Below are 26169 nucleotides of genomic sequence, written 5' to 3'. Positions count from 1 at the left end.
CCTTTTTTTTGTATACGATATTTTGTTTTCAGTATGGAAATTGGTAATAATGGTTATCATAGTGAGCGCTCACAAGGTATCCCAAATCCTATGATGACAAGGTAAACGCTATAATAATCCTGTTACTGCATGTGGTGGAGGTGGAGGAGGAGGCATGCCTCGGGGGTGTGGGTTTTTTCAGCATAATGACGTGGCCGGACGTAGTGCATGCCTGTGAGGGAGCTGATTCATAGCACACACACACACACTTGCACCCACAGACACACAACCGCTATATGGAGGTCAGCAAGTTGAACATTAACGTGACAAGTAATGGTGCTGTAGCGTTCGTTAGAAAACACCTAATATAACATTCAGTGTTTTATCAAAAATAGCACTGTCATGTCTGTGTGTTAAGTTTGGAGTCAAGAGGCAAACAATCTATTTTAGCATAAAGACTGGATGGATGCAAGTGTGTGTCCTGTCTCAAATGACAAAATCTGATTACCAACACCTCTGAAAGGTCCAGTGTGTAAGATTTAGTTGGGCAGAATATGGCAGAAATTGAATATAATATTTAGAGCTACAATGATGAATCAAGTAATCAACTATTAAATTAATCCCAACTATTTTTGATAATGGGTTAATTGTTTTGAGTTATTATTATTATTATTATTTTAAAAGTCCTAATTCTCTGAGTTTAGCTTCTCAAATGTGAATATTTTCTGGTTTCTTTAGTACTCATTATTTGAGAAAATAATCGGCACATTAATCGATAATGAAAATTGCAGCCCTTATAATATTCGTAAGTATGCTTTGTTTTCATTAGTCTATAATCACCCAAAAATAAGAATTGTTATGTTTTTGTTACCTGAGAATTGGGCCTGTCGCGGTGACAGAACTTCCCCTGCGTTTTTTTAGGTTTGCTCAAGAGTGCGATTTGCAGTATTGGTGCCATTAGCATCCATCAAGTAAATTTAGATGCAACAGCAACACAAACACAAATACACACACCAGCACGGATCATAGAGCACAACCAGATGGCTGTCATATAACAACAGAGGTAACGCAGCTTCCAGTATAAATTTCACAAAAAGCAATATCATTTTTCCAACCTTCTGTACTACTCTTAGTCTTTAATTAGCTTCAAATGAGACTTAACATTCACACAGTTTGTCTTGACTGTCCCTCAATATTACAACATCAGTCCAAAATGCCCCAAATTGTGGGAGTAGCCATACGAGCCATGCGGCATGCAAACACTGAGCTCAACAAGTTAACCTACAAAATAAACACTAAAACAGCATAAAACACGGCAAAACTTTCAGCTTCCAAGTTTAAAGTTGAGTCACAGACAACCAATATCGGCCAATCCTTGATCCCTCATTTAGCAAATTTTTTGAAGTATTGATTCATTAATTTGTCTCTCATTGAAGTGCAAAGGGAGATTTAAAGGTGCTGGTAATCCTAATTTTGGTCTTTGAAGAGACCTGGGCTAGTTGCTCCATGCTATCTAAGCTAAGCTAACTATGTCCTGACTTAAACTCTGTTTTTAACACACAGAAATGAGATTAGTGCAATTTCCTGTCTTGCATTAATATTTTTGGTACCATTACTTCTCTCTGTCTTGTTGTCCAGTGTACTGCTGTGTTGTTTTTGGGGGATGTCACTAACCGACTGCATGCTCTGTGTGCGCACTGGAATGAAAAACCCTGTTCCTGTTTCCTCTCATTTAGAGTCAGCCAAAATCCGATGAATGTACACCTGATCATTTTGTTCAGAGAGAGGCAAGCATGTCAAGCTTTGGTGTGATGCTGCTGGGAATGCTGCTCATTTGATCTGATTCTTAATCTAACAAAACGTCTAACTGCATGTTACATGTTTTTAAGTTGCATTTGGACAAGGATGCGTTTGGACAACCAACCTACTGTAACAGAATCTGAAGGAAGAGAGCAAAACAGCTAAATTATAGAGAAGAACTCACACAAGCCGGTCTGTGCTTCCACAAGTAATCAATCTTTAATCTTTTGAACTCGTTGAGTTTCATTTCATGCTGACTTGTTGGAAAATAAAACCCAAAGACAATATTTTATTTGACATTTTGTTGGTCTTTATACGAAAAACAACATTTTCAAAGATGGAATATATTTTTATTAAAACAGATACAAGATGTTGGAATGAAACTCATCACCAAAAATCAAACTTGACTTTAAAGGGGCACTGAGTACTGTATGACCTCTATTGACCTTTATCAACAAACAGTAGCTATTAAACACTGACACTGACTCCTAACTGGAAGCAAGCGAGCAAACTCAGGCAGATGGAAGATGAAATAAATGTCCAGACATAATATGAGCAATGTAACAGCAGGTGGGTTCTTCCTCTGCAGATTAGGTCTGTGCATTGGCAATAATCTGATGATACAATTCATATCACGATACAGGAGATTCGGTATATTGATCACTATATCACGATATGCAATATTTTTGATATTTTGGTACATTCCTACTGCAGATGAGTAAGTTAAGTGTCTGAGTTATTAATTCAACAATTTTCTAAAGTCAGCCTTGTTTCTGTATGATTGGAGAACAGTTAACTTACTCCCAACAGCTGACCATTTTTCTTGCAAAACATGTCCATTTTGAGAATATTCCTATATATTATTACCTGATAAAATATGTTGGAGGTGGAAGCAACTGCACCAAAGTTTGCTAGAATACATCCAGGGCGCACAATGTTTCAAACAAGCGAGATGTCACTCAGCCAGTTTGCTGATGCACTGTTCAGGCTTGTTACAAAAAAGTGAAATGATCTGATGTTCGCTCGCATTGCTTCCAGTGAGGAAGTGGTGTGACACTGAGCCTTCCTCTTGCTCTTTAAACCATGTTAACCTGTAAAGTGACAAAAGAAATGAAATCACGTTTACACGACATGGGTGTGTAAATAATAGGGGTGTCACAATTCTCCAAATTTACAATTAGGTATGACTTTAATTGGGTTTCTCAATCTAAACTTTTTATTTTATTTTATTTTGCACTAATGGTTATGACATTGTTAAACCGATCATTGGTTTTGTCTCAGGAGAACTGTTTGCATTTTCAGATACTTCTTATAATAGTCTAGTCTATAAGGCATCAAGTGTGTCAGTAAGCAATGCTGTGTCGTCTTTTAAGTGCTGTTTTCTTCTGACATGCGATGTAGGCTGAAAGTAGGAGGGGGTGGAGTGAATCAACAATTCTGCTTTGCATTTTTGATTCCTTTTGATTCTTCTTTAAATTCAGTTTGATTCTGGAAGCTAAAAGCTCATTTTGAAGCACTATTGTTGATTTAATGTTGAAATTGTGGCACCCTTGGTAAATAAGATTTTTTGTAAAAATCAGATGGAAATCTGATGATGCTACCTGGACATTTTGAGTTCCATAAATCTCAGAACCTGGAAAAATAATATTTGTCACTGGTATTGATCAACACGCCCATCAAACCAACTAATATACATGTTTTTCTTACTTTCAGACAGGAACAGCTTTACTTATTGCCCCTTTAACTGACCATACGGTTTATCAGTCTTGATCCCTGAGAGGATGCTGATGAAGTTGTTCTGCTCTCTGCCTTATGAACCGTTCGTCCTGCTGCTCTTTGCAAAGTAGAAGAGAAGCATCGATGGTTGGTTCACAATATTATGATTGTTGAATATTCTGTCCGTTCTGTTAATGTTGTTCCCTGGTGTGTGTGTGTGTGTGTGTGTTCCTGCACATGTAGCATCCCTACCTATGACACTATGAACAGGTTCCCGCGGGCCTCGGCTCCTCCGAGGCACATCGACTGGTGACAGAGAGCCGGCTCTTATTCTGGCTCCTGAAAGGTACTGGAAACCTGCGCATCAGCCCTCTTGATTCTCTAACACCGTTTTATTTCATTCTGTTCCTCCAATCTTTAATCTTTTTTTTTTTTGCACAGCTGTCATCTCATCCTGCTGTTTGTCTGCTGTCACCACGACATCTACCTGTGTTTAATCTTATTGCCTTGGATTTCTCCTGCACCCCTCTAACTAAACCCTCTAACACCTCTTTACAGCTTGTTTTAGTGCTTTTCTGCTCACAGTGACTTTGCAGGAAAACCATCATGGTGAGAACTGCTAATTTTGGAATCACTAACGAACCATAAATGTCCTCACGGTATTTATGTCTGATGACTGACTACTGACTACTTGTGACTGCTTAGTCAGTGTGTTGTAGAGGAGAGATGCTGAATGTACTTGTTCTTTATTTGTTTGATGTTTATTGAGAATAACATAATTTGGTACTAAAACCGGCCTCATTTACAAAGCAGTCAGTAACCTGTCTGAGCAGCTTCATGCCTTCAGCAGGACATTTCTTTTCAGCTGGTGTGAAACTTTAAAATTAGAATTACCTCTTCTCAGTTGTATCAACACATTCTCACTCTCAACTCGTCAAATACAACAGCTTAATCAGTGATCCTACCATTCGCTTTAGATAAAGACGGACGATGTGTCTCCACTTCCAGAAACTTCCAGAACTTACAGAAATGAAGCCAAAATGTCCCTGATATGAGCGCTGCCGTCTTGTGCTGGGGACATCATTTGGAGGTCAAGTCTGCGTAGTAATGATCAGCCCACCTCCTCCATACACAGACCTCTTCACTCTTTATGCTACATCACCTGACTTTGACTACACATTTAAACATATTGCTAAAGAGACACGTCCAGAAATGATGCCACAGTGGTACCTACAGTGTTGTGGATTGAAGCATAGGGCCACTGGCCAAGCTGCTGCATTTGATGCATTATTTCAATATCCTTTTGATGTGTTACTGAACACATTTATAATTTTCAAAAACTTGTCAGTTTGCAGATTTATTTCTTTTGTTTGCATTATAATAAAAGTCATGTAAAATTAAGATTATTACTAACATATAGGATACTTTTTAAAAGTATTATCTTAGTTACATGATCATACTGAATGTCATATTAACATAATGTCACAGCTCCTCCCAAATGATACACAGAATTTTGGAATATATACATTTTTACTTCAGGAGGGAAGAGCATTATTCCCAGCAGGTTGTATAGGACTAATATAACAGCAGTTAGACTTTTTCAGTAGCAAAAAGCAGCATGCAGTATTTGAAAATTCTCTATGGAGCGTCATGAAAGTATCACTGACTGCACTCTTATGTCTGTTATTTCACAACCCACACAGAGCTGCATTAATCTCCTGAGCCATTCAGAACAAAAAAAGTAATGCAGTATGTTTTGAATTATTAATTTAATGTTTAAGAAATCTAATTCATTTTTCTCCAATATTTGCCTTCACAGTGCCCTCGAAAACTGGAACTAAAATACACCATAGTAAGTTTTCCTTCTTACTTTTTTAACATTTTAGATTGTAGCCAGTTAATTGAATCTGTTGCGATCGATCCTGCAGCAGAATGGGCTCTGATTCCCAGATCAATAATAAGGTTCAGAAGCATTGTTGTTAACACGTCCATTTAACAAGTAATTTACTCTCGTATCGAGCCTGAACACCTCATTTTCCTTTAAAATGTCTGCCAAATGAGAGTTTGTGGCAATTTTGCATTTGAAAGCCGTTTCGCCTGAATGAAGAATTTTCAGCATCAAGAAAAAGGCTGATCACTATTGTCAAGATAATGAAAATTCCTCCTGAGCCGACTTGATTTGTATTGGAAACAAATGAGATTATTACATCACACTAAAGTTTTTTTTATATATATATATATTTAATTTCAAGTGTCAGTATTAGGATTGATTAGTGCAGGATTATGTGAGTGAGTACTGACACAAAGAGTTAAAATTACAATTCCAAGGAAAACATCATTTTTCCTCTGGTCTATAGTGCTGTTTATTCATTTAGATTGTTTGGGTGTGAGATTTGGAGATATCAGTCTTATGTTGAATATAATGGACTTAAATGACACTAAATGGTGCTCAAAGTGCCAAAATAATAATGATAATAAAAATCAAAAACTTTATTTATATAGCACCTTTCATACAAAGGATGCAGCTCAAAGTGTTACCTACAGGCCGTATCACCAAACAGAAGTTAGAGCTCAGTTGAGGAGGACACAATTAAAGGGACAGTTTGGATTATTTGAAGTGGGGTTGTGTGAGTCACTTATCTATAGACAGTGTATTAGCTACAGTAGATACCAGTTGGCAGACCCCAGTTTGGAGAGGCAGAGAGGGACACCATCCTGGAAGCTAAGCAATGAACTGCTGTGGACAGAGTCAACAAAAGGTACTTTAACCAGTTAAAAAGTTCCACCTAGAAAAAAATCTATATGAATTTAAGTGTCTGCTATATTTAGAATATTTTCACCACTTTATCACCATCAGATGTCAGACAAAAAGTTTGTTGTTTTGAAAGGTTAGTTCAGATTCACAGAAGTCACACAACACAAACTAACTAACTGTGTTTCCCAAACTTTTTTTTCTGAGGCCTCACTTTTTAAAAGTGACAAACCATCGTGACCCAGGTCTTACCAATACATCTTGGGAAGTGTGATTTGTGCATAAATGAATGTTCCAAGAAAATGTTCCTGGCTCACTTAACAGGCCATCTCATTGTTTTCATTTTCTCATCAGAAAAATAATCTTAGGACATTTTATGCTTCTTTATAAATGAGACAAAATAAGTTCATTTAGGTGGAATTATCAGGCCCTCATTTTTTTCCTCTCATCAATAAAACAATATACAAATTTTAAAGGCTTTATAAAAAGTGTACTACAGATATAAATCTGAAATTTGCAGAATTTCTCCCGCAGTCTTTTACTTATTTAATGACCCAAATAAAATCTCTTGTGACTCAGCGTCTGAACTGACAGAGCGAGGCAGTGATAGAAGGGCAACTCTTGTGTTCTGTGAGGTAAAACTACTGATTTTTTCTGGGTGGAGTTTGGTTGGTTTGGAGAAAGCTATATTTGGCTTGTATGATGACGGTTTCCTACTGGAAAAGGCTGTCTGACAGTGAAGTAGAACAGTGAAAATATTCCGAATATGGTATACTTAATGTTTACATTGCAGGTTGTCATGAGCACAAACCTCTCTTAAACTCAGCAGCTCACACCAACACAATCTAGATCAGGGGTCTGCAACCTGTAGCTCCAGACCCACATGTGGCTCGTTTGCCCCTCTCCTGTGACTCCCTGTGGCTTTGTCAAAACTTTATATAAAAATGAATATTAATTAAAATAAAAACTTTGAATATTTTTGTCAGCTACAATGTGCATCATATCCTACTTTGCCAGTGGCTACTTTTAGGTCTCTCAAGGATAGCTGTGAATGCCAAATCCGAGAAAGGAACGGTCTCAGAAAAATCGATATTTTAGTATTTGTGTCTCCAGACAGATTTTTCTGTTTTCTTCTACAGCCAAAATGTCTCTTTTGATAGTAAATCATAAACAGCACTACAGGACAGAGGAGAAATATGTTTTTTTTTTCTTCATTTGGGGATGTACTATCCCTTTAAGAAAAGCAGTAGAAGTTTTTCTAAATTAATACAAAAGTGCAACAATATGTGTGTGCAAAATTATTTGAAGCAATGTCCAGAGAAGCATTTGGTATAATTTTGGGCTGACTAATGAAAACCTTTCTTTTGTTGCATCTATCTTCAAGCAGTTTCTTTCGCGACTCCTCGGACCAGAAGAAGCTCAACAAAAGCTGGTTTACTTACAGAACAAGAACACACAAGGCCCTTTGGATGTTTTTATCTTTAGCGATCAACTGAACCTCCTCATCCAGGCAGATCACACCCTACAGTACATTTACCTGCTCCCCGACGTCCTCCAACCCTCCAAGACGCTCTGCCTGCAGGACATCAGACCCCTCCCCTCCCTCAGCATCAATCTGAGCCAGGCTTGTTCTGCATTTTTCAAAGGACTGCTGTGTCTGCGTTTACATTTGTTCAGACACAAAACCAAGCTGAAACGCATTCAGCAAAGAGGACATGACAATAACTGTGATGCCTGTTCGTTTTAATGTACTTTGTCTGTGCTTAAGAAGATGGTGGCTGAAAGGTCACTCGAAGGTCATGGCAAGCTGTTTCTCCTGCACTTCGCCTGGATGTATCACGTTTGACACAAGCGGCATGTGTGTGAGCGGGTGGCTGTGCAGTATCTTAATGTCTGAGAAGTGAGTGATTTGAACAAAGTGGTAAAAAAAAAAAAATCAGAGAAAAGTTGTTCCTAGGTGGATTTATGTGATTAATATGAAGAAATTTAGCATGACTTTTTAAAAATGTTTACAATATTACAAAACATCCAGACTGGTTTTGGGGAAAATTTGCAAATGACTGGTTGCCTTTCAGATGTATGTGTCACCCTGGCGTTTTGACAGATGTGCTCCTTCTCACAGGGAAAATCCACCCACAGATCCTCTTACACTGTTAAAAATCACCAGCCTGTGATATTACATAAATGTGTACAAGGCATTATTTTGTAGCATTTAAACGTCTTACTTTTACATTTTTAGCTTACCCATTTCCTTTGACCTGTGTCATACTTTTGTGCCAGGTGTTTATTTCCTACATTTCCCAGAATGCCTGAAAATAAGCTTGAAATTATTACAAAAAAAACGTAAGACAAAATATACAGTGTCTTGTCATTGTATTCTGGTCTACTAGGGCTGAAACCGAGCAAACTGTTGGTACGAAATCCTGATGTTTAAGACCCAAATGTTTAGTCAGAAGAGAAATATGTTTCATATTTAATGTAATAAAAAATAAAAATGACCACAATATGTCATTAGAGATGAAGGAAACCTGCCAAACTGTTTGCTAATTAATCACAGGAGTACCAACAATATGCCACAAAATCAGTCAAAAAAGGTTTCACCATAACATTTCACTAACAGTGTAAGTATTTGGGGTGGATTTTCCCTTTAATTCACATGATAAAGTCAGAGCATTTGTTATCTCTCACACGCCATGACAAAAGTGTCAGGTGTATAGATTGTCCCATAGGTGATGAATTGATTAATAACACAAGCTATCATGTTGAGTTCACTAACATGACATTATTACTGAGATCTTTCATGCTTTCATAGTGATGATACTTTTAAAGTGGAGAAATACTTTCTCAAGCCAAATTGTTTTTTTTTTGTTTTGTTTTTTTTTGTTTTGTTTTTTACTGTAGGTCTCAGGTCTTTAGTGGTCGATCAATTATGTGCTTATTGTTTCTGCTTTTTAAAAACCCAGAGTAGCTATGGATACATTTAAAAATTACTGAACGAGTGAATGTATTCAAAAGCTATTTTTTATTTTGTATTACTTGATGATGTATGTTGGCTGAGAAATATGCTGAACTCTATCACTAACGCATTGGGCAAGCCAATCCAGTTATCCCACCCACCTCGCCTCCATGTTTACAGGTTAGATTTGCAGCTGCTGTCAGCGTAGTACTGATGGTGGAAAATTAGACAATCCATTCATGGAACAAGTGAGCGCTGTCAATCAAACGGTAGAAAACCAGTAAAATGCTTTATGGTTTACACAGCTGATGGTGTTGATACACACTGTGAAAAAATAATGTCCATCCTAACTGAATTTTGTATGCTAACAGTGCTAATAGCAGAATAAGCTAGCCTATGGTACCTTACAATATCAAATGTAAAGGTTTACGATAACATAAAAATCTGATTTTACATTTAATCAAGTAAAAAAGTACCAAGAGGATGAAATAAATTAGTACATTTCAATATTTCTACTGTATTTTGAGGATTTTAAGAAAGAGTTGACTTGATTTTTAAATAACTGATACTAGCATCAAAGTTGCCACTTTATCCTACAAAATCAACTGATTAGCATTAAAAACTACAAGATTGTTAAATCTCCTCTATGTTATTCCCTTTTGTGACCATTAACCTACATCACATAGACAAACTAATTAATTTCATGAAGCAAAAGGAATAGCCAATCTATATTAACCTGGCTAGTGGCTACAGCTAGAAAGCTAGCTAACTTTCTTTTTCTACGTATAGTAGCCTTTACTGTCAAGTAAACGTGGACAGTAGATGTGAAGGTTTACACATAAAAATGTAAAACATGATTTTTTTTTATTTAATCAAGTAAAAAGTATAAACAAGATTAAATAAATAAGTAAAATATTTTCACCTTTTGGTGAAGTTAAGAATAAGCTGACATGATTTGAACAACTTTAATGCTAGTATTTTGATACTATTAGCATCAAAGCTGTGTCACTATATCCAATAAAACTGATTAGCATGAAAACCATAGTAATACTTAATCTCCTGTACCTTATTCCCTTTTTATAACCATTTTTAATCTACATCAAACTAATTTCATGAAGGAAAAGGAAAAGCCCATAGATATTAAGACTAGACTAGTTAGCTACTAGCTACAGCTAGAGAGTTAGCTAACTTTCTTTTTCTACATACAAAAGCATACATTACTATATTTACAGTATTGTATATTACCACTGACGTAGTAACAGTATACATAATGTCCCAGGCACCACTCTTCAGAATAAAACCTTGCTGTGGTGTAAATTCAAACTTTTCAAACTAGACTTTTTTACTTACGTCATTTCAGTACAGTTTCTTGTTAAGATGGACATTTTTGAAGTACCTTTGTGTTCACTTTGACAGGACTATCATTGGTTTTCTCGTCTGCAAGAGTCTGGATGTGACCCATCTTGGAAGAAAAAATAGTATGATTTTACTAAGTGCTTAAACTAGATATCATGTAGGCCTGTCCGAAGCCTGGATGGATGCCGTCAGTGGTAACTGGTTTGAACTGTGATGCTCCGAAGTTGGGCACTGATGGAGCCACTGAAGAGGAACTTTTTATGTGGTGGTGAAAAGAGAGTGTACAAATTGTGAATAAACTTTGAAATTCAATGTATTGTTATTCACTGTCATTCTTTTTTCAGTTGTTTGCATTTTCGTGCCAAATGTGGCCATTAAAGGTTCAATATGCAGCAGTTTCTTTAAAAAAAATGTATGGACTCCTATAAACATAAATCCCTTTCAGTCATCGGTTATGACCCACTAGAGGTGTGTGTGGTGGTGTGTGTATCTGCAGAGACCCTGCCCTCTGCCTGTATTTCCTTAGTTTCTCACTATTTTGATGTGCTCTGGATGTTAAATCCACCAGAAATGTTGGTTTTTGACATCTTGGTGTGTATCTAGTGTGTTTAGCAACAGCCGGGACAAATTGTATTACCCTTTCTACCTTTAAGAAATCGCTGATCATGAAAAGTGATCTTGAATTCTCAGCTTGAACAATGTAGTATAACATTTATTCATTTTATGAGTTGCATGTCTGTTTACTTCCTGTCACTGCTATAGTAACAATAACACCATCTATATACTAGGTGATTTTTCATCCTTAAGTTAGTTACTTAACTTTCACAGTTACTTTAGTACATATTGTTAATATTGTGACTGTTGGATTAGGTTACAAATTATATTTTTAACATGTCATTAGTAATTGTACTGGAGTACATTTTTTTAATAACCCTTCCGAGCCTGCATGAACCTGACTTTTTCCACATAATGACCAAGAAACATCTGTTTCCACTGCCTTATTTGTGATTTCCCAATAATGTATTTGGTGCATCCTTAGTGGAAACATTGCAGTGCAACATGGCAGCCACTGTGGAAGAGGACCCGGTCATTCTGCTGATATAAACAGACACTTTTAAGGTTACAAAAAATATTTTCACATTATTATATTTCAATGAAAACACACTAATGAATATTATATCAAATTTCCCATTAAATCTTACACACTGGTCCTTTAATGACAAGGAACTGAAATCTTTAAGCCTTTATGTTAAATAGTGCGGTAATGAAAATGATGTAAATGTGTTAAATGTGAAACAAATGACATGTAACATGAGACATGGCTCAGGGCTTGAACATAGTGTATCTTAAGACTTTAACACAGGACTGCACATTCTTATGTGGTGCTGACAGGACTGGCCAGAACCCACTGGGTTGTGTTACTGGTCAGCTATTTTCAATAGCAGATGATTATCTCCTTCCATAAGCTCCGTTCTGAGGTTTTCTCAGGCACCAAATGGTATATGAATAAACACCACCAGCAAAACCACATGCCAACTCATTCCTACGTCAAAATAGTCTCGTATAAGACACAGATGAGATTTTTTTTTATATACTTAAAAAACAGAAGCAAGTGGTTTGGAGAAAATCCCTTTTATTGTGTTTATTTACACATCAAATGCTGCATTTGGGGTGGTTATTCCCGAGATTCTGCACAAGTTGTACATTACTTTATGTACAATCCAACTTTAGCTTGATGGTAAGAGTCATATACACCAACACACCCAGCAGGAGCCCCTGTGCTTTACTTCAAGGGGCCCTGGAGACTCACAAATTAAAATGCATAATACTGTTTACTGTCAAGAGGGAAAGCCAGCGCAAAAATACTGTATATATATCCTACTACATTATAGATGCTTTATTATAATTGCCTCATAGCTCTTTATTTATTAATCTATTTATTATTGGGGTTCCAGATACATGCAGCTTTGACGTTTCAAATGTCTTATGTCCTTTTAATTCAATTTGATTTTTTTTTTCCAAGGTAAAAAGATGTATTTCACTGTGCCAGCCATTATGTAAGTCTTTCTCTTCTCAACCAGCATGTGGACAGCATACTATGCATTTACACAGGCTGAAACTTACATCAGACAAAGTGTGCCCGTGAATATGCTGCAGTCTCAAGGGAACTCAAACATACAGGGGGTAGGAGAGGGAAGACTGCATGTAATATGAGTGCAGTGATTTCATGCTCAAGAATTCTATATCAACAAAGACAAGAGAAAACGGTGACAAAATTGCTAATGGAGTAAACATGAAAATCACTGTTTAAAAACTGTAAGTGACCTGATTAGCTCTAGAAAATGTGCACTCAACAAAAATACTTTAAACAACACGTTTTTGGTCCTATTTCTCACGAGCCAGAGCAAAAGACTTCTTTGATGGACACAAAAGTTTTATTCTCTCAGATTTTGTTCACAAATGTGCTCGAAGCACATTGAGCTCACCCTGATATTCTCACCCTAACCCTAACCAATCACTCCCCATGCCTAAACCTAAATCAACACATCAAACCAGCACACACGGGGACGTCGCCAAAATGTCAGGCCGCACCCCTTTTGAGGGATAATCACAAATACAATTATATGTGTTTTTGAATTACAATTTTGACAAGTTTGTATGAATTCATGTGGAGTTTTACAAACCTTTGTTTATAGACATGTCTAATAATTATTCTGTGACCTTGTCTGAACCTGAGTGTTCTCGATATCTTAATAAATTAAAGATAATCAGTCAGGCTGCTTCAGGTGGATCAATAAGCCAACACAGTGTCCAGACACTGCTAATATTGAATAACCACGTTTCATTTGGTTTAATATTGTCTGTAAATAACAAAACCTGTCAATAGACAACTGGTGATCTGACTTAGACTGAAATTTAGACGGAGACGACAGTCTGACGCTGCTGTACTGTAACGTTTTGACTGAACTCCAGCAGCCTGACACCCAGAACGTTAAATCTCTAACTAATGTTAGCTCTCCTTCAGTGGTAACAATTACTGTTCTCTGGAGGCTCAGACATTCTCACTGCTGTCTTTCTGGGATCCTTCCCTCAAGATTTATGGGGAACCAGTGGTTTTGATGGATTTGTTTTACAACCTGCTGCTACACAGTAGCTTTTCAGCATTTTCCTATCTCTCCCATTATGTGAAACCATGAGTTTCATCCCAGAGGGGGACGTGGCCTCACTGACGGGCACGTGAGGTGCTGCTAATATATGTTTCTTTATTCTAAAATGTATTTTATAATTGTAATCCTGCTAATAATCCCAGTTTTTACTATATGTATCTTTAATCTGATTACATCTTTTGTTTCTGTACCTATAAAGGAAAACGGTTACCTTTTTTGTATCCTGATTACGTAATTCCATTACATGTAATCTGTTACTCCCCAAGACACCACCAGTCAGGTGGATGGATTATCTTAGCGCTAACACACAAGAACAAAATGTGAGAGAACTAAACCTTCTGTGAGCATAGTGTTAAGATTCTTTTACTCACGAAAAATGGGAGTATTTATATTTTTGCTGAGACTATATCCATGAACATTAATTACATGACACATTGTGTTTTCTGAAAAAAATAATTTCAAAGATCCGACAGTTCTTTTCTCTCCATTCAGTGAAGCTAAATCTCTTCCGGATGTTTTGACGACTCACAATGGGACCTTTTTCTCCAGATGGGCCTAAAAATAAAGCCACTTAAGAATATCCGACCCCACCCCTCACTATCTGGCGCGACATCCATGCCAACCTCCCCCCTCCTGCTCTCATACAGACACTTCTTGTTCTTTCTTAATGGGCACAGCAGCTACTAACCACACACCACACTGAGCTCGGTCCGGCATGTGTGAGTGACTTCTGCTCACGTTTCTTTGTGGTTGTGCAGTCTGGTGTTTAGTGTTTATGTTTGGAGAGAAATGATAGGCTGCGCTGGATAGCTGTGAGCTCCAACTGCCTTTAAAACAAGCAGGAACCTGAGGGCTTCAGGAGGCTTATTTACATGAGTATATTCCCAGACATGCTGCATTTCTGTTTAATTGAGACATACTCAGCAAACACAGGAGAGTTATTGAAACCTATGATGTTACATAAACCCTCCAGCAACAAAAATGCATCAGCATTTTCTTTTTATTGTGTGATTCTTCACTGCAAAAAAAAATCATACAGGAATTTTGTTGAATCAACTTATCTTTTCTCATTAAAGTAAAAATAGTTTTTGGATGTTATTAAAGATAATTAACTTAACATTTTTAGAATTTATTTTCACACTTTTGAATTTTATTCACATGTACTGTCATATGCATGAAGACATGTTTTAGGGATTCCCTAAAAAATTGGTGTTTCACCCAGAGGTTGTGTCTTATGTCCTGCGTCACACAAGAGTGTTGCATGTCTGATGCTCTTTCTCACTGGCTCTCAGTTGGTTCTCTATTATTGTGCCGTCACTTTCTGGAATACCTAGTAAAACTGTAACCTTAAAATATTATTATTAACCTAATCTTTGCTGTATCACCTATATTAAACGTACAGGAGATTTTTGCCCCTTGCATCACTGGCACTGCTGCAACCACAACCAGCATGAGACCTCCCTGATTTTCAAATGACTTGACTGTAGACGAATTCTTAAACTGACCATCATAATGTTATACTGAAAAAACAAGGCAAAATTAGGAGTGCAGTGGTAAATACAGCAGTATAATGCTTGTTTTCCTGCACTGATTAAATTAATCTAGATTAATAAACTCTAAGTCATTTTAAAAAGGTGGATAAAAAGTTCACTTGAATTTACACCTCAGAATTTAAACTGAACTGAATAGAATAAAACTGAATAAATATTTCAAAGGCTTCTTGGGTTTGCCAGTTATGTTACTGACGCAATCCTAGAAATTTAGGTGACCATACTGAGCAGGAAGACAAAAGGTTAAAACGCTTTTCACAATAGTTTTGTAAACAAGCTCCAAAATCTGCTGAACGACACCAAGGGCACAGAGTCTCCTGAGAAGACACTCAGCTGGGAGTCGAGAAATGTGCCGAGGTATTTAAAGTTTTCCGCAGTTTCAACATGTTGATCAAGTGGTTCTCTCTTCAGATCTTGTTTTGTGCAAATAATTAGTTGTTTTCTTCTTCTTCTTCTTCTTCTTCTTCTTCTTCTTCTTCTTCTTCTTCTTCGTTGAGTTCTAGACAACTAATTTGACACGTTAGTGCTAAAATATGTTGACAAGATGGACTAAATTATGTCCAACAACAAAAACATACAAAGATGCAGGGTCTGTATTCTGATATTAGTGTAGTACCTTTTGCCCAAAACATCAAATACACAGTTGTATGCGTCTATTATTCCATCTAGTTTCTCTAATTTTCCAAGCTTCAGACATAAAATCAGCCCACTCTTTGCTACTCTGTCCAACTTCTTTTTGTGTTCTCAGAGCACACGCTGAGATGGTCACAGAGCCCGTCCATGAACTTGCTGAAGCACAAGTCCTGCAAAACCACTTCCATCCAGGCGAAATGCCATGGGTTTTTTGGTTTTATGGTGAAACTAAAGGCAAATTTCCACAATGCAGACAAACAAGTTTTCCCATCTGTATTTGTAACACATAGGAAAAACACTTGTTGTATGTCTCGATCATACTTTAAGATATGTAATAGTTGTTTATTTAGAAAACACAGTGAACCATGATGAAGATTAGTTACCTCCCAAAATCTAGTAAACTGACTGGGAACAGATTCACATGTCGTCTTTGGGGCAATTCTTTGTGTGAAATGAAAAACTGACTTTTCAAAACTGAGGAGATGTGAAAGGAAATCAAATTTGTTTGTAATCTTTGTCAGTGTGACTGAAGAGTTGTTATTTAAACTTAATATCTTAAGATTATTGTACATTTCCTGAAGTACAACTAGAAAAGATTATTTGTTTTAAATCATTACAAAATTACCTCAACTTGTCTTTCAATTCAGTCAGTTTACAAGTGTGAGGTTGTTGAAGTTAAAACAAAGTTTTTTTCTTTTTACAGTGTTATTACATAACACCAGGATAAACGTGAGCATCACTCTGAACTTCTCTTGTGACTTCCTATGAACTGATGTTGTCACTGTTCCTCCTCCTCCCGTTCAAGTTTGGTTTAGTCTGGCTGCTTTTTTTTGGGAACCTGACTTCCCTCTTTGTTTGCTCAGCCAATAAATAGCAGGAGGGACTCTCAGTTCGAGCAGTTCCTCTCTCCTCCTCTCTCCACTCAGCATCCGTCTTGACGCCATGTGGACCCAGGCCAGCTCTCTGCTCCTGCTCGCCTGCTGCCTTTGGTCGGCTGAGGCTCAGGACACCAGGAGACAAAGCATCTGGGAAGAGCCCATCAAATTCAAGACCAAGGGAAACGACATGTGCACCATGATCGTCACCGGACAAGGGGAATACACCCGGCTGAGGCTTTCGTGCAAGGGCAACACTCGCTCCTACTGGTGTGAGTACCTGGGCACGCCTCACACCTGCCGCTCCTACAACAAAAACCCTCGTCACTATTTTGTCCAGATGATGTGGGGCCTCAGAAAGCTGCAGAACGCCTGCCAGGCGCCGAGGCAGATCAGACCTCACATGTGCCGGATGGCCACCGCCGACTCTCAGATGGTCTTCTCAACTGCGTCCTTCTCTCGACCATGGCCGGAGGATTCCTCCAGGGCTGAGGTAAGACAAGCACCGCAGATCACAAGAACTCGACCTCCTGCACCCACGACGCCTGATTCAGCAAGGCAGCCTTCAACGAAGACCATGCGAGTCCCACCGAGGGTGACTACCACACAGGGGCAGGAAAGCAGCCCACAACCGACAGCGCCTCCTGTGGAGACCAACGCCAAGAGGATGGCTCGGCAGTACTGCTGGAGGTCACTGCAAGGTGTCTGCTCCTACGTCATCGGGTTGTTTCGACATTAATGAGGAAGGTGAGCAGCAGAATTGGGCCTTTTCATCACCACACAGCTTCTACTGCATTGTTTTTTGACTAATATAACAGTAACATGAGGGATTCTGTGTATTTAGTTCAAGTTGGCCTCCAGCATTCTTTTGCAAAACTTTTTTCTTTTCTTTTCTGCTTAAAATATTACTACTGTGCATTATTTACAACTGTATATGCATTATCCCCTCTGTTATATTCACAGATTTAAATTTCTGATGAAGATAAATTCTGATGTCTGATTAAAGTGGTCCTTGGAGGGAAATTCTAGACCAGAACTTTGTTCACCCGTGGTAGAAGAACTGTAGCGCTCTCTTCAGGAGGAGGGATGGTATTACTGTGATGTCCAAAGAAGGATTTCTTACTGGGCCTTGCATGCATCGTCCTCCAAATGTCACAGCTGAAAAAACTACCTTAACTGAATAAATGTTTTGCAGAACTGCAATAACAACAATAACTTGTGAAAAGGTTTCTGCAAACCATTACAACAATAAATGCAACTCATTGATGTCACTTATTTGTATTTATATTTTTTACTTGTATATAATCTACTTGCATCACTTAATATTACCTTGAATATAACAATGCTGAAATACCAAGTTTTTTATTTTGGCCTGAAAATAACAGTGATTTCTGTACTGATGTATTTTACAGAATGATATAATGAATGTGAAAATGATTGTGGTGAATAAATAAACAATATTCTCCATTATTCTGTGTTGATCTGCTTTATTGCTCTGTGTTGATGAGAAAAAAAAACTTCAAAGTGACAGTTCAACCCACTTACCTGTTGTGCTGTTTATTTTGGGTTAGTATTGGAAATGTTGACCATAAAGATGTCTGCCTTCTCTCCAATATAATTGGACTAAATGGCACTCAGCTTGTGGTGCTCAAAGCACGCAATACATTTTTGGAAAAATTAAAAAAAAATTAAAAACCAGTGTCCAAAAATCATGACCCAGTTACTTCCTAGTAGAAAATAAAGTAGTTCCAGTAGATTAAACAGCAGAAAGAAAGAAGTTCCTGAATGAAACCGCTCACAACAAGGTTTGTAGATAATCTGCGTTACTGGGTTGTGATTGGAAAGAGACAGTGATTTAGATAGAGAGAGAAGGCAGACATCTCTATGGCCGATATCTACAAAACTCTGCAACTCACACCAAAATAGTATTGATGGATAAATAGCACTACAGGCCAGAGAAAATATGTATTTTTGATGATTTTGCAGTGAACTGTCCCTTTAATATATTAGATTTAGTGAGGTTTGATAGCATAATTTCATCAATATTTAAAACGACTGCTATAAGGTACCATTATGTCCAATAAAAACCATCATCATAATGATTATTTAATAGTGGAATCACTTGCTATCCCACATTTGACCTGTAGGTGTCACTGTTGCTTTAGTTAAACACACCACAGAGTTGAGTCAGTCAGTGATTTTCTCCTGCAGGGATATCTGGCTCCTTTCAAGATATTTCAAGTCATTTCACCTATTAGCACACACTGTGCTCACAGATGGTCTGGTGACAGTATTAAAGAATTATGAAAGTTATTTGCATTTGTTCATAAAAGCCCTAAAAGTGAAGTTGCATTAAAGCAGGCGGTAATTCTTGAAGCAGCCAAAACAGATTACTGTTAGCCATGATATCTCAACATAAATCCAGTGTTTATACCAAAATATGACTTAATCATTTAAACAAGTTGTGACTAAGAACTAAGAAGGAAAAAAATAAGATTTCACAGTGCATGAGATGTGAGAAAGAGTAGTCTGTAAAATTTGAATGATGGTTTCACTGTGCTGGTTGTAATATTATTTCATTTTATGTCACATCATAAATTCATTAAAGTGATTGCAATTTAACATGAATAATGATATCACAACAGCATTCTCTTGTTTTTAGGTTAGCCTGCCTTTGTAAAGTTAAAAAGGTCATTTATTTATTATTATACAACACAAAACCTTTGTCCCTTCATGCTACACACACATAGACATATATACAGATAATTAAATTAATAGAACAGTGTAATAGGAATTTGTGTCTGAGGGAATGTAAATGCAACAACAAGATAGTGGTGATAATATGGTCAATATCTTCATATAAAAAGTTTTACATACATTTTTGTCATAAGAGAAATCATTTTACAGGCAGTAATTTGACTCATAACACCTCTTAAAGTCTACCATTTCATTGGCTGACCAGTGTGCACTCCACAAACGTTGTGTGAGCCCCTAACTGTGTGTGTGTGTGTGTGTGTGTGTGTGTGTGTGTGTGTGTGTGTGTGTGTGTGTGTGTGTGTGTGTGTGTGTGTAAAGGGGAGGGCTGATTCTGCAGCAGCACACTGCAGCTGCAGGTGAAGGCGAGTCTCAGCTCTCAGGTGTCAGGAACTGAACTGAATTTTACTCTGGAAACTTCTGGTAAGTTAATTCATTACTGTTTTTATGACATCCCTGATTAATACTTTGGTATAAGTACAATATTAGAACTTGTACTGTAATGTGTGTGTGTGTGTGTGTGTGTGTGTGTGCGTGCGTGTGTGTGTGTATGTGTGTGTAGTGGCTGCTACTTAAGTCAGTTCCAAAGAAAAAACTACACATAAATCCTAATAAATCGGTGCAGATGTGTGCTGGAATTTATTATTTTCTTTTCTGGACTTTGATTTGAGACCAAGCATGTGGTGTTGCCTTCTACTTTTCTGCTATTTACATTAGTACCTTTTTTTTTTAACAACACATGACCTTAATGGTATAATGTAGACTATATATTCCTGTATGGCACTTATGTAATTTATGTCCTATTATCTTACAACAGATTGTACGTCTGACATAGAGGGGTTTTTTCATATGCTAGCACTATTTTCATATCACCCTTTTCTGTGGCTATCTTTTAAAACAATGATTAAAAACTTTGGAGTGTCTATTTTCACCTGGGTACAAATAAGCACATGGCTGCTATTCAGCTTTTTACAAACTCCTTATTTTAGCTGGAAAGAGCAACAAGGAGAGTAAGGTTTGAGTCTGAAACCTCTCTGGGAGACAAAATTTTGACAACTGAGTGAAATTCAGTGTCAGTGGCATCTGAAATTTACAAAAATACTTACTTACATTTAGGCAACAAAACTGCTTGGTTAGGTTAGGAAACAACACGACAACCCCAGTTCCAAAAAAGTTGGGAAGCTGTGGAAAATGGAAATAAAAATATGATGCAATGACTTACACATCCTTTTCAAATGATATTCAGTTGAATACAGTACAAAGACGAGATATTTAATGTTCGGACTGATAAACTCTTTTGTTTTTTGTAAATGTGCACTCATTCTGAATTTGATCCCTGCAACATGTTCAAAAAAAGTTGGGCATGTTTACCACTGTGATACATCATTTTTTGTTTTAACAACACTCAGTAAGCCTTTGGAAACTGAGGACCCAATTTTTTAAGTTTTGAAAGTGAATTTTATTCTTATTCTGACTTGACATGCTTGCATCAGTTGCATTGCCTCGCTAAAAGAAACAGGGGCGTCACTGAAAAAGACATCTGGATGGCAGCATATGTTGCTCCCAAACCTGTATATATACCTGTCAGCATTAACAGGGCCTTCACAGATGTGACCGCTGCCATGGGCACTAACACACTCCCATACCATCACAGACGCTGGCTTTTGAACTTTTTTGCTGCTAACAATCCGAATGGTCCATTCCTTCTTGAGCTTGGAGGACACTACGTCCACGATTTCCGAAAAACACTTTGAAATCTGGACTCGTCAGACCACAGCACACTTTTCCACTTTGCGTCAGTCTATCTCAGATGAACTCGGGCACGAGGGACGTCTGCAGCGTTCCTGGATGTTGTTGATATTTGGCTTTCACTTTGCACGGTTGAGTCTTAACTTGCAATTGTTGACAACGGTTTTCTGAAGTGTTCCAGAGTTCACGTAGTATCCTTTATGTAAACACATTGGTTTTTAATGCAGTACTGCCTGAGGGCTCACAGGTAGTCAGTGTTGGTTTTCAGCCTTGACTCTTGCATGCAGAGATTTCTCCAAACTCCAAAATCATGATGACATCATGGGTTGTAGATGGTGTAATCCCGAAATTACTTGCAGCAATACACTGAGATTCGTTTTCAAACCGCTGGGCTATTTGCAAACTATTTTGAAACTGGGTTTATACCTGATTAGGTCATGAAACAAAACTACTTGGTTGGGATTAGGAAAAGATCATGGTTTGTCTTTGTCAGCCAGGTGTAAATAGCTAATGTGGCTATGTACATCCTGGGTGCAAATAACATTGTTGGCTATAGACACCAGAGTGACTGACTCTGCCCTGCAAGGCTGAATACTCTCTGGTGTAAATAGGCACATTGGCTATTCCAACCCCTGTGCAAATAACCACATGGGTGCAGATGGCAGCAGCCCTAAAACTTTTTTTGCCACATTTTATTCAATAAACATTTGGGGCTATTTATTCACATCTGTCATTGCATTATAAGTTTTAATTCCTCTGTTTATTCTAAATTATTCTTTTTATGGCTTATTATTATCTTCCCCTTCATTTCATTCTTTCAAATTCTTTTTTCTTAATGCCTTTTTATGTCTTATGTAAAGCACTTGAAATTGCCTTGGAAAGAGCTGTACTGAAAGCTTTGCCTTGCCTTTTTGTTTCAGAGTGAGTCACTATCTTAAGCCTTGAGTATCATCATAATGTTTCAGCAGGAAAACTAGCTTTCCCTCTAAAACATGGGTTTAATAGAGGATTATAATGATTCTTTTTGAGAAGGGAAATGAAAGGGATTTGAGGTTAGATGTCTAAATTTGAATTTTTATCCTCTTTCAGCGTCTGTTCTGCTGGTTTCATGGCTCTCCTCACCAATTTCACCATCCTGCTGGTCCTGGCTTGTATTTCCCATCAGCTGATGTTGAGCAGCTGTCAGAAGAGCCAGGGACGGAGGGGAAGAGGGGTGGACAGAGGACAACACAAGGTGGGGCGTCAACCCAAATCCGTCTCATCTGCGCAGCCAGTTAAGGGCAAAACGGTCACCAGAGATAAGTCAGAGTGCACCTGGGCAGCAACAGGCGAGGACCTCTTCGTCCTGGGAGTCACCTGCAGGAAGGGGGACAGGAGCTTCAGCTGTGAGTACATCGCCAGACCGGCTGTTTGTCCCCAGTACGCTTCTAATGTCAAACTTTACTGGAAGCAGATGGCCAGGGCTCTGAGGAAGCAGAAGACTTTGTGCCAGGACAGTAAGGCGTTGGTCAGGGCGGGTATGTGCAGAAGAGCTGCCAGAGATGCTCATTTCAGACTCCGCAACACTCAAAGGAAGACTGACTCTCCTTCCGCTCCACCACCTGCACCCAGAGCTGTCAAATCCTGTCAACCTGATAACAGGAAGCTGGCAGAAGAGTACTGCAGCGACGCCTGGTCAAGTTTTTGCACCTTCTTTTTTACTATGGTGCAGGATTATGATTGCTGAGACAGGAAAAATTAAAGAACTGAAATAAATTCAGCTCTTGGTGCAGTTACACTAATACGTGTCTTATTATAAATTCCTCATAAATCTATTCTACCACTTGTAACTGTGGTTCAACTCCTCAATAAATACTTTTTTGATATGACTCTATAATTTGTCAGTTTGTTTTGTTTTGTCCTTTGTCCTAAATGAACATTTGAGAGTCATAAATGTTCTTTGTTTTTGTTTTTATGCGATGTGGTGAGGTGATGACGGTTGGATTTGCTTATGTCAGAGTTATGAAATAATTATGGGATAGTTCAGATTATTTGAATTGTAGTTGTATGAGATTACTTATTGATAATCAGAGTATTAGCTACAGCAGACGCCAGTTGGCACGCCACCAGTTTGGAGGAGCAGAGAGGAGCAGCAGCAGCATGGAAGATCAGTGTGGACAGGGTCAACAATAAAAGGTATTTTAGCCCTTTAAGAAAGATGTACCCAAAAACACAAACAAACAAACAAAAAAAACAACCCATATCAGTGATATTTGGCTTATTTAATAGCAGCTTCCTGTCAAAAATTTATACAACCCCACCTCAAATAATCCAAACTATCCCTTTAAATCATTCACCTTTGCTCCTTACATCTGAACCTTTCTTTGTGCATAAACTACATGTTAACTTGTTTTTAAAATACAAAAATATGAAATTATGAGTTATATTGTCGGTATCAGCCATAAGAAACAGGTAAGTATCAGTTATTGTAATGGAATGAAAATTGGTGCATCCTTAATTTAAAGGCATTTGTTTTCTATCATATGCTTTGGATCCTTGATTCAAAAGACCTCTTAAAACACATCTTGTCTGTTTAAAACAACTTCATTTAGCCTCTGTCAGAGCCCCTTTCTGTCTTCTCCAAATGTGTGTGTGCACAGCCCTGCTGAAGGTATTTGCTGGGAGATTAGCAGTTTGAGCATGTTGGGTATTGACACAGTAATTTAACCAGAGGGAGTGTGATTTTTAGAAGCCGTTGGCCTGCATACTTTGGCACCGACAAGCCTCTGAATCCACACTCTCGGTATGAAACCATTAAAACATCACATGCTCAACTTTACAAAATCAAAGTCAAAGGGAAGCAGGGTCTTGTTAGGAGGATCAGATACAACAACAACAAAAATATGTGGCAGATGAAACTGAAGATTTGTACGTTATGTTTGGCATTCAGAACAGGATTATTAGACCTCTCCATTCCATTCAAGTTCACCACAGACGCTTGATTCATGCCCTACTATGTAAGTTAGTACTAAGTGGTTAATCAAAGTTGATCTGTTACTTCAAAGTTCTACTTAACTTTTTTTTACATGACATGCAATCACTAATATATCACATGTAGTTGTAAATTGTCATGAGTTGAATTCACTGATATGTAGGAGAAATTATTTACTTAAAACAGTATCAGAAATATTTATAATGCAGAATGGCCAATGTGTTATTCTATTATTGTGTATTACTGTAGAGTTGTAATGACTAATCAGTTATTAATCAACAATTAAATGAATCGCAACTATTTTGAGAAGCAATTAATCTTCTTGTGTCTTTTCTTCTGAGTTCAGTTTGTCATATGGAAATATTTTCTGGTTTCTTCACACTTTTATCACAGTAAATCAAATATGTTTTGGTTACTTCAGGCTTTGGGAAACAGTGATCAACATTTTTCACCATTTTCTGACATTTTATAGACCAAACAACAAAATAGCAGGAAAGAAAATGTACAAATACCTCAAAACTGTCTTTAATTACATTATTTGAGTAGATATAGATACATTCCACGGTTATTTCTCTCACTGGTAAAGGGAAACTTATTAATGTAGTATCATATTATATTAACACTGTAAAGTTATTAATCACAGAATTATTTAACCATCAGAGTTGCCTGCGACCTGAGGTTCTGTTTTCAAAAAGTATGAGCAAAGTTTGTACAACTCAAGCATTGTCTTAAATGAAGAACACTCAAAGTCATGTTTGCTTTCACATTCACACAAAACAAGATGAAAACTACAGAGACATAAGAAGAAATCAGTGAAAAAGTTAAGATGGAAACTTCGTAACAGATGTAACAAGACAAAAATAAACTAAAATATGAAACACGTCAAAAGAATGATGTAAAAGATGTGACAAGACGAAAAACAGCCTAAATGAAATAAGAAGACATAACAAGACAGCAAGAAAACTATATAAAACTTAGACATAAGAAGACCAAAAGACAGCATAAACAATATAATTAATGTAATGAGATGAAAACTATGTAAAACAACTTAACAGACAACAGTAACATATAAGTTGTATTGAGATCATAACAACATAACAAGAAGAAACAGACAGAGAGGGAGACTCGAGACTCAGTGAAGGTGAGGTTCAGATAGTTTTGCACAGAAACAGTCAGTAGAAACATCCTTCAGACTTACTTTTATACTTTGAGTACATTTCAGAGCCTGTACTTTTTCACTTTTACTTGTGTAAAGAAGTTCAATCAGCGGTTCTATTTTTACCAGAGTCTTGTTTATCTGTACTTCTACTTTAGTACAGACTGTGTGTACCTTTGCCACCTCTGGTCCGTCCAGACATTCTGTTATCATACAAGATTTTTACGTAATATCAAAGACAACTTTCTCCACCCTCTGAAGCTCCAGCAGAGCAGAGAACAGAGCAGCCCCGGGGCGTGCTGTGATTTGAAACACGGGGAATGACTCTCATTTTTCTTGATGATTTCAGCTTCATCTCCTGCTGTAACATAATGCACCACCACAGCTGAAATCCATCAAGTTCAGACTCTCAGCAGGTTGCATTCTGGGCCATGTAGGAAAAATCCCATAATGGCAGATGAGGCAGACGAAGCAATGTGGCGGCAACAAGAAGTAAATTAGAGGGCAGGGTCACAAAATAACTGCAGGAATGCAGAATATAGACGCACATTCAGGGAGTTTTCCCTTCAAGCGAGGTTTTTAGACACCAGCTGCCGAGGACACTTTGATTTTGCAGAGCAGTTTGTGAAATGTGACGCAAAGCATGGCTTTAAGAGAGTGCTGAGTAAAAATAGCTCCCATAATAACATTGAAATACCAGACAAACAGCTATTCATTCTTAATTTAACAACATTTTATAGGGAATAATTTGATTA

General features: G+C 37.6%; 3 protein-coding genes across 17 annotated transcripts in view; all 3 read left to right on the top strand.

The window, feature by feature from the left end:
- The window catches only part of prom1a (prominin 1a), a 130810-nt gene extending 122228 nt beyond the window's left edge, over positions 1-8582 (top strand). For 7 of the 15 annotated variants that reach the window (XM_084719741.1, XM_084719739.1, XM_084719740.1 and 4 more), the window contains 4 exons: positions 33-101; positions 3739-3841; positions 5315-5347; positions 7635-8582. In XM_084719741.1, the coding sequence (XP_084575867.1) occupies positions 33-101; positions 3739-3808 (139 nt within the window). In that variant the 3' untranslated portion in view covers positions 3809-3841; positions 5315-5347; positions 7635-8582. Of the gene's footprint in view, positions 1-32; positions 102-3738; positions 3842-5314; positions 5348-7631 lie in introns of all 15 variants that reach the window. The other 8 variants (XM_084719748.1, XM_084719744.1, XM_084719746.1 and 5 more) reach the window with 4 other exon arrangements.
- An 8086-nt stretch (positions 8583-16668) lies between these two features.
- On the top strand, positions 16669-18033 carry fgfbp2a (fibroblast growth factor binding protein 2a). Its single transcript, XM_084718466.1, has one exon. It carries the CDS (start codon positions 16852-16854, stop codon positions 17521-17523), a length of 672 nt encoding a protein of 223 aa, XP_084574592.1. The 5' UTR covers positions 16669-16851; the 3' UTR covers positions 17524-18033.
- Positions 18034-19849: 1816 nt separating this feature from the next.
- On the top strand, positions 19850-23056 carry fgfbp1a (fibroblast growth factor binding protein 1a). The gene is made up of 2 exons (XM_084718464.1): positions 19850-19961; positions 22377-23056. The coding sequence occupies exon 2, from the start codon at positions 22396-22398 to the stop codon at positions 23011-23013; it is 618 nt and encodes a 205-aa protein (XP_084574590.1). The 5' UTR covers positions 19850-19961; positions 22377-22395; the 3' UTR covers positions 23014-23056.
- Positions 23057-26169: the final 3113 nt, after the last annotated feature.

Source organism: Lutjanus erythropterus, chromosome 5, assembly GCF_056507025.1.
Source record: "Lutjanus erythropterus isolate fLutEry1 chromosome 5, fLutEry1.hap2, whole genome shotgun sequence".
Taxonomy (NCBI): Eukaryota; Metazoa; Chordata; class Actinopteri; order Lutjaniformes; family Lutjanidae; genus Lutjanus; species Lutjanus erythropterus.
This window is presented reverse-complemented; position numbering and strand designations above follow the sequence as displayed.

Coding starts and splice junctions, on each gene's coding strand:
- fgfbp2a (XM_084718466.1), top strand. CDS start 16,852: ATGTGGACCCAGGCCAGCTCTCTGCTCCTGCTCGCCTGCTGCCTTTGG.
- fgfbp1a (XM_084718464.1), top strand. CDS start 22,396: ATGGCTCTCCTCACCAATTTCACCATCCTGCTGGTCCTGGCTTGTATT.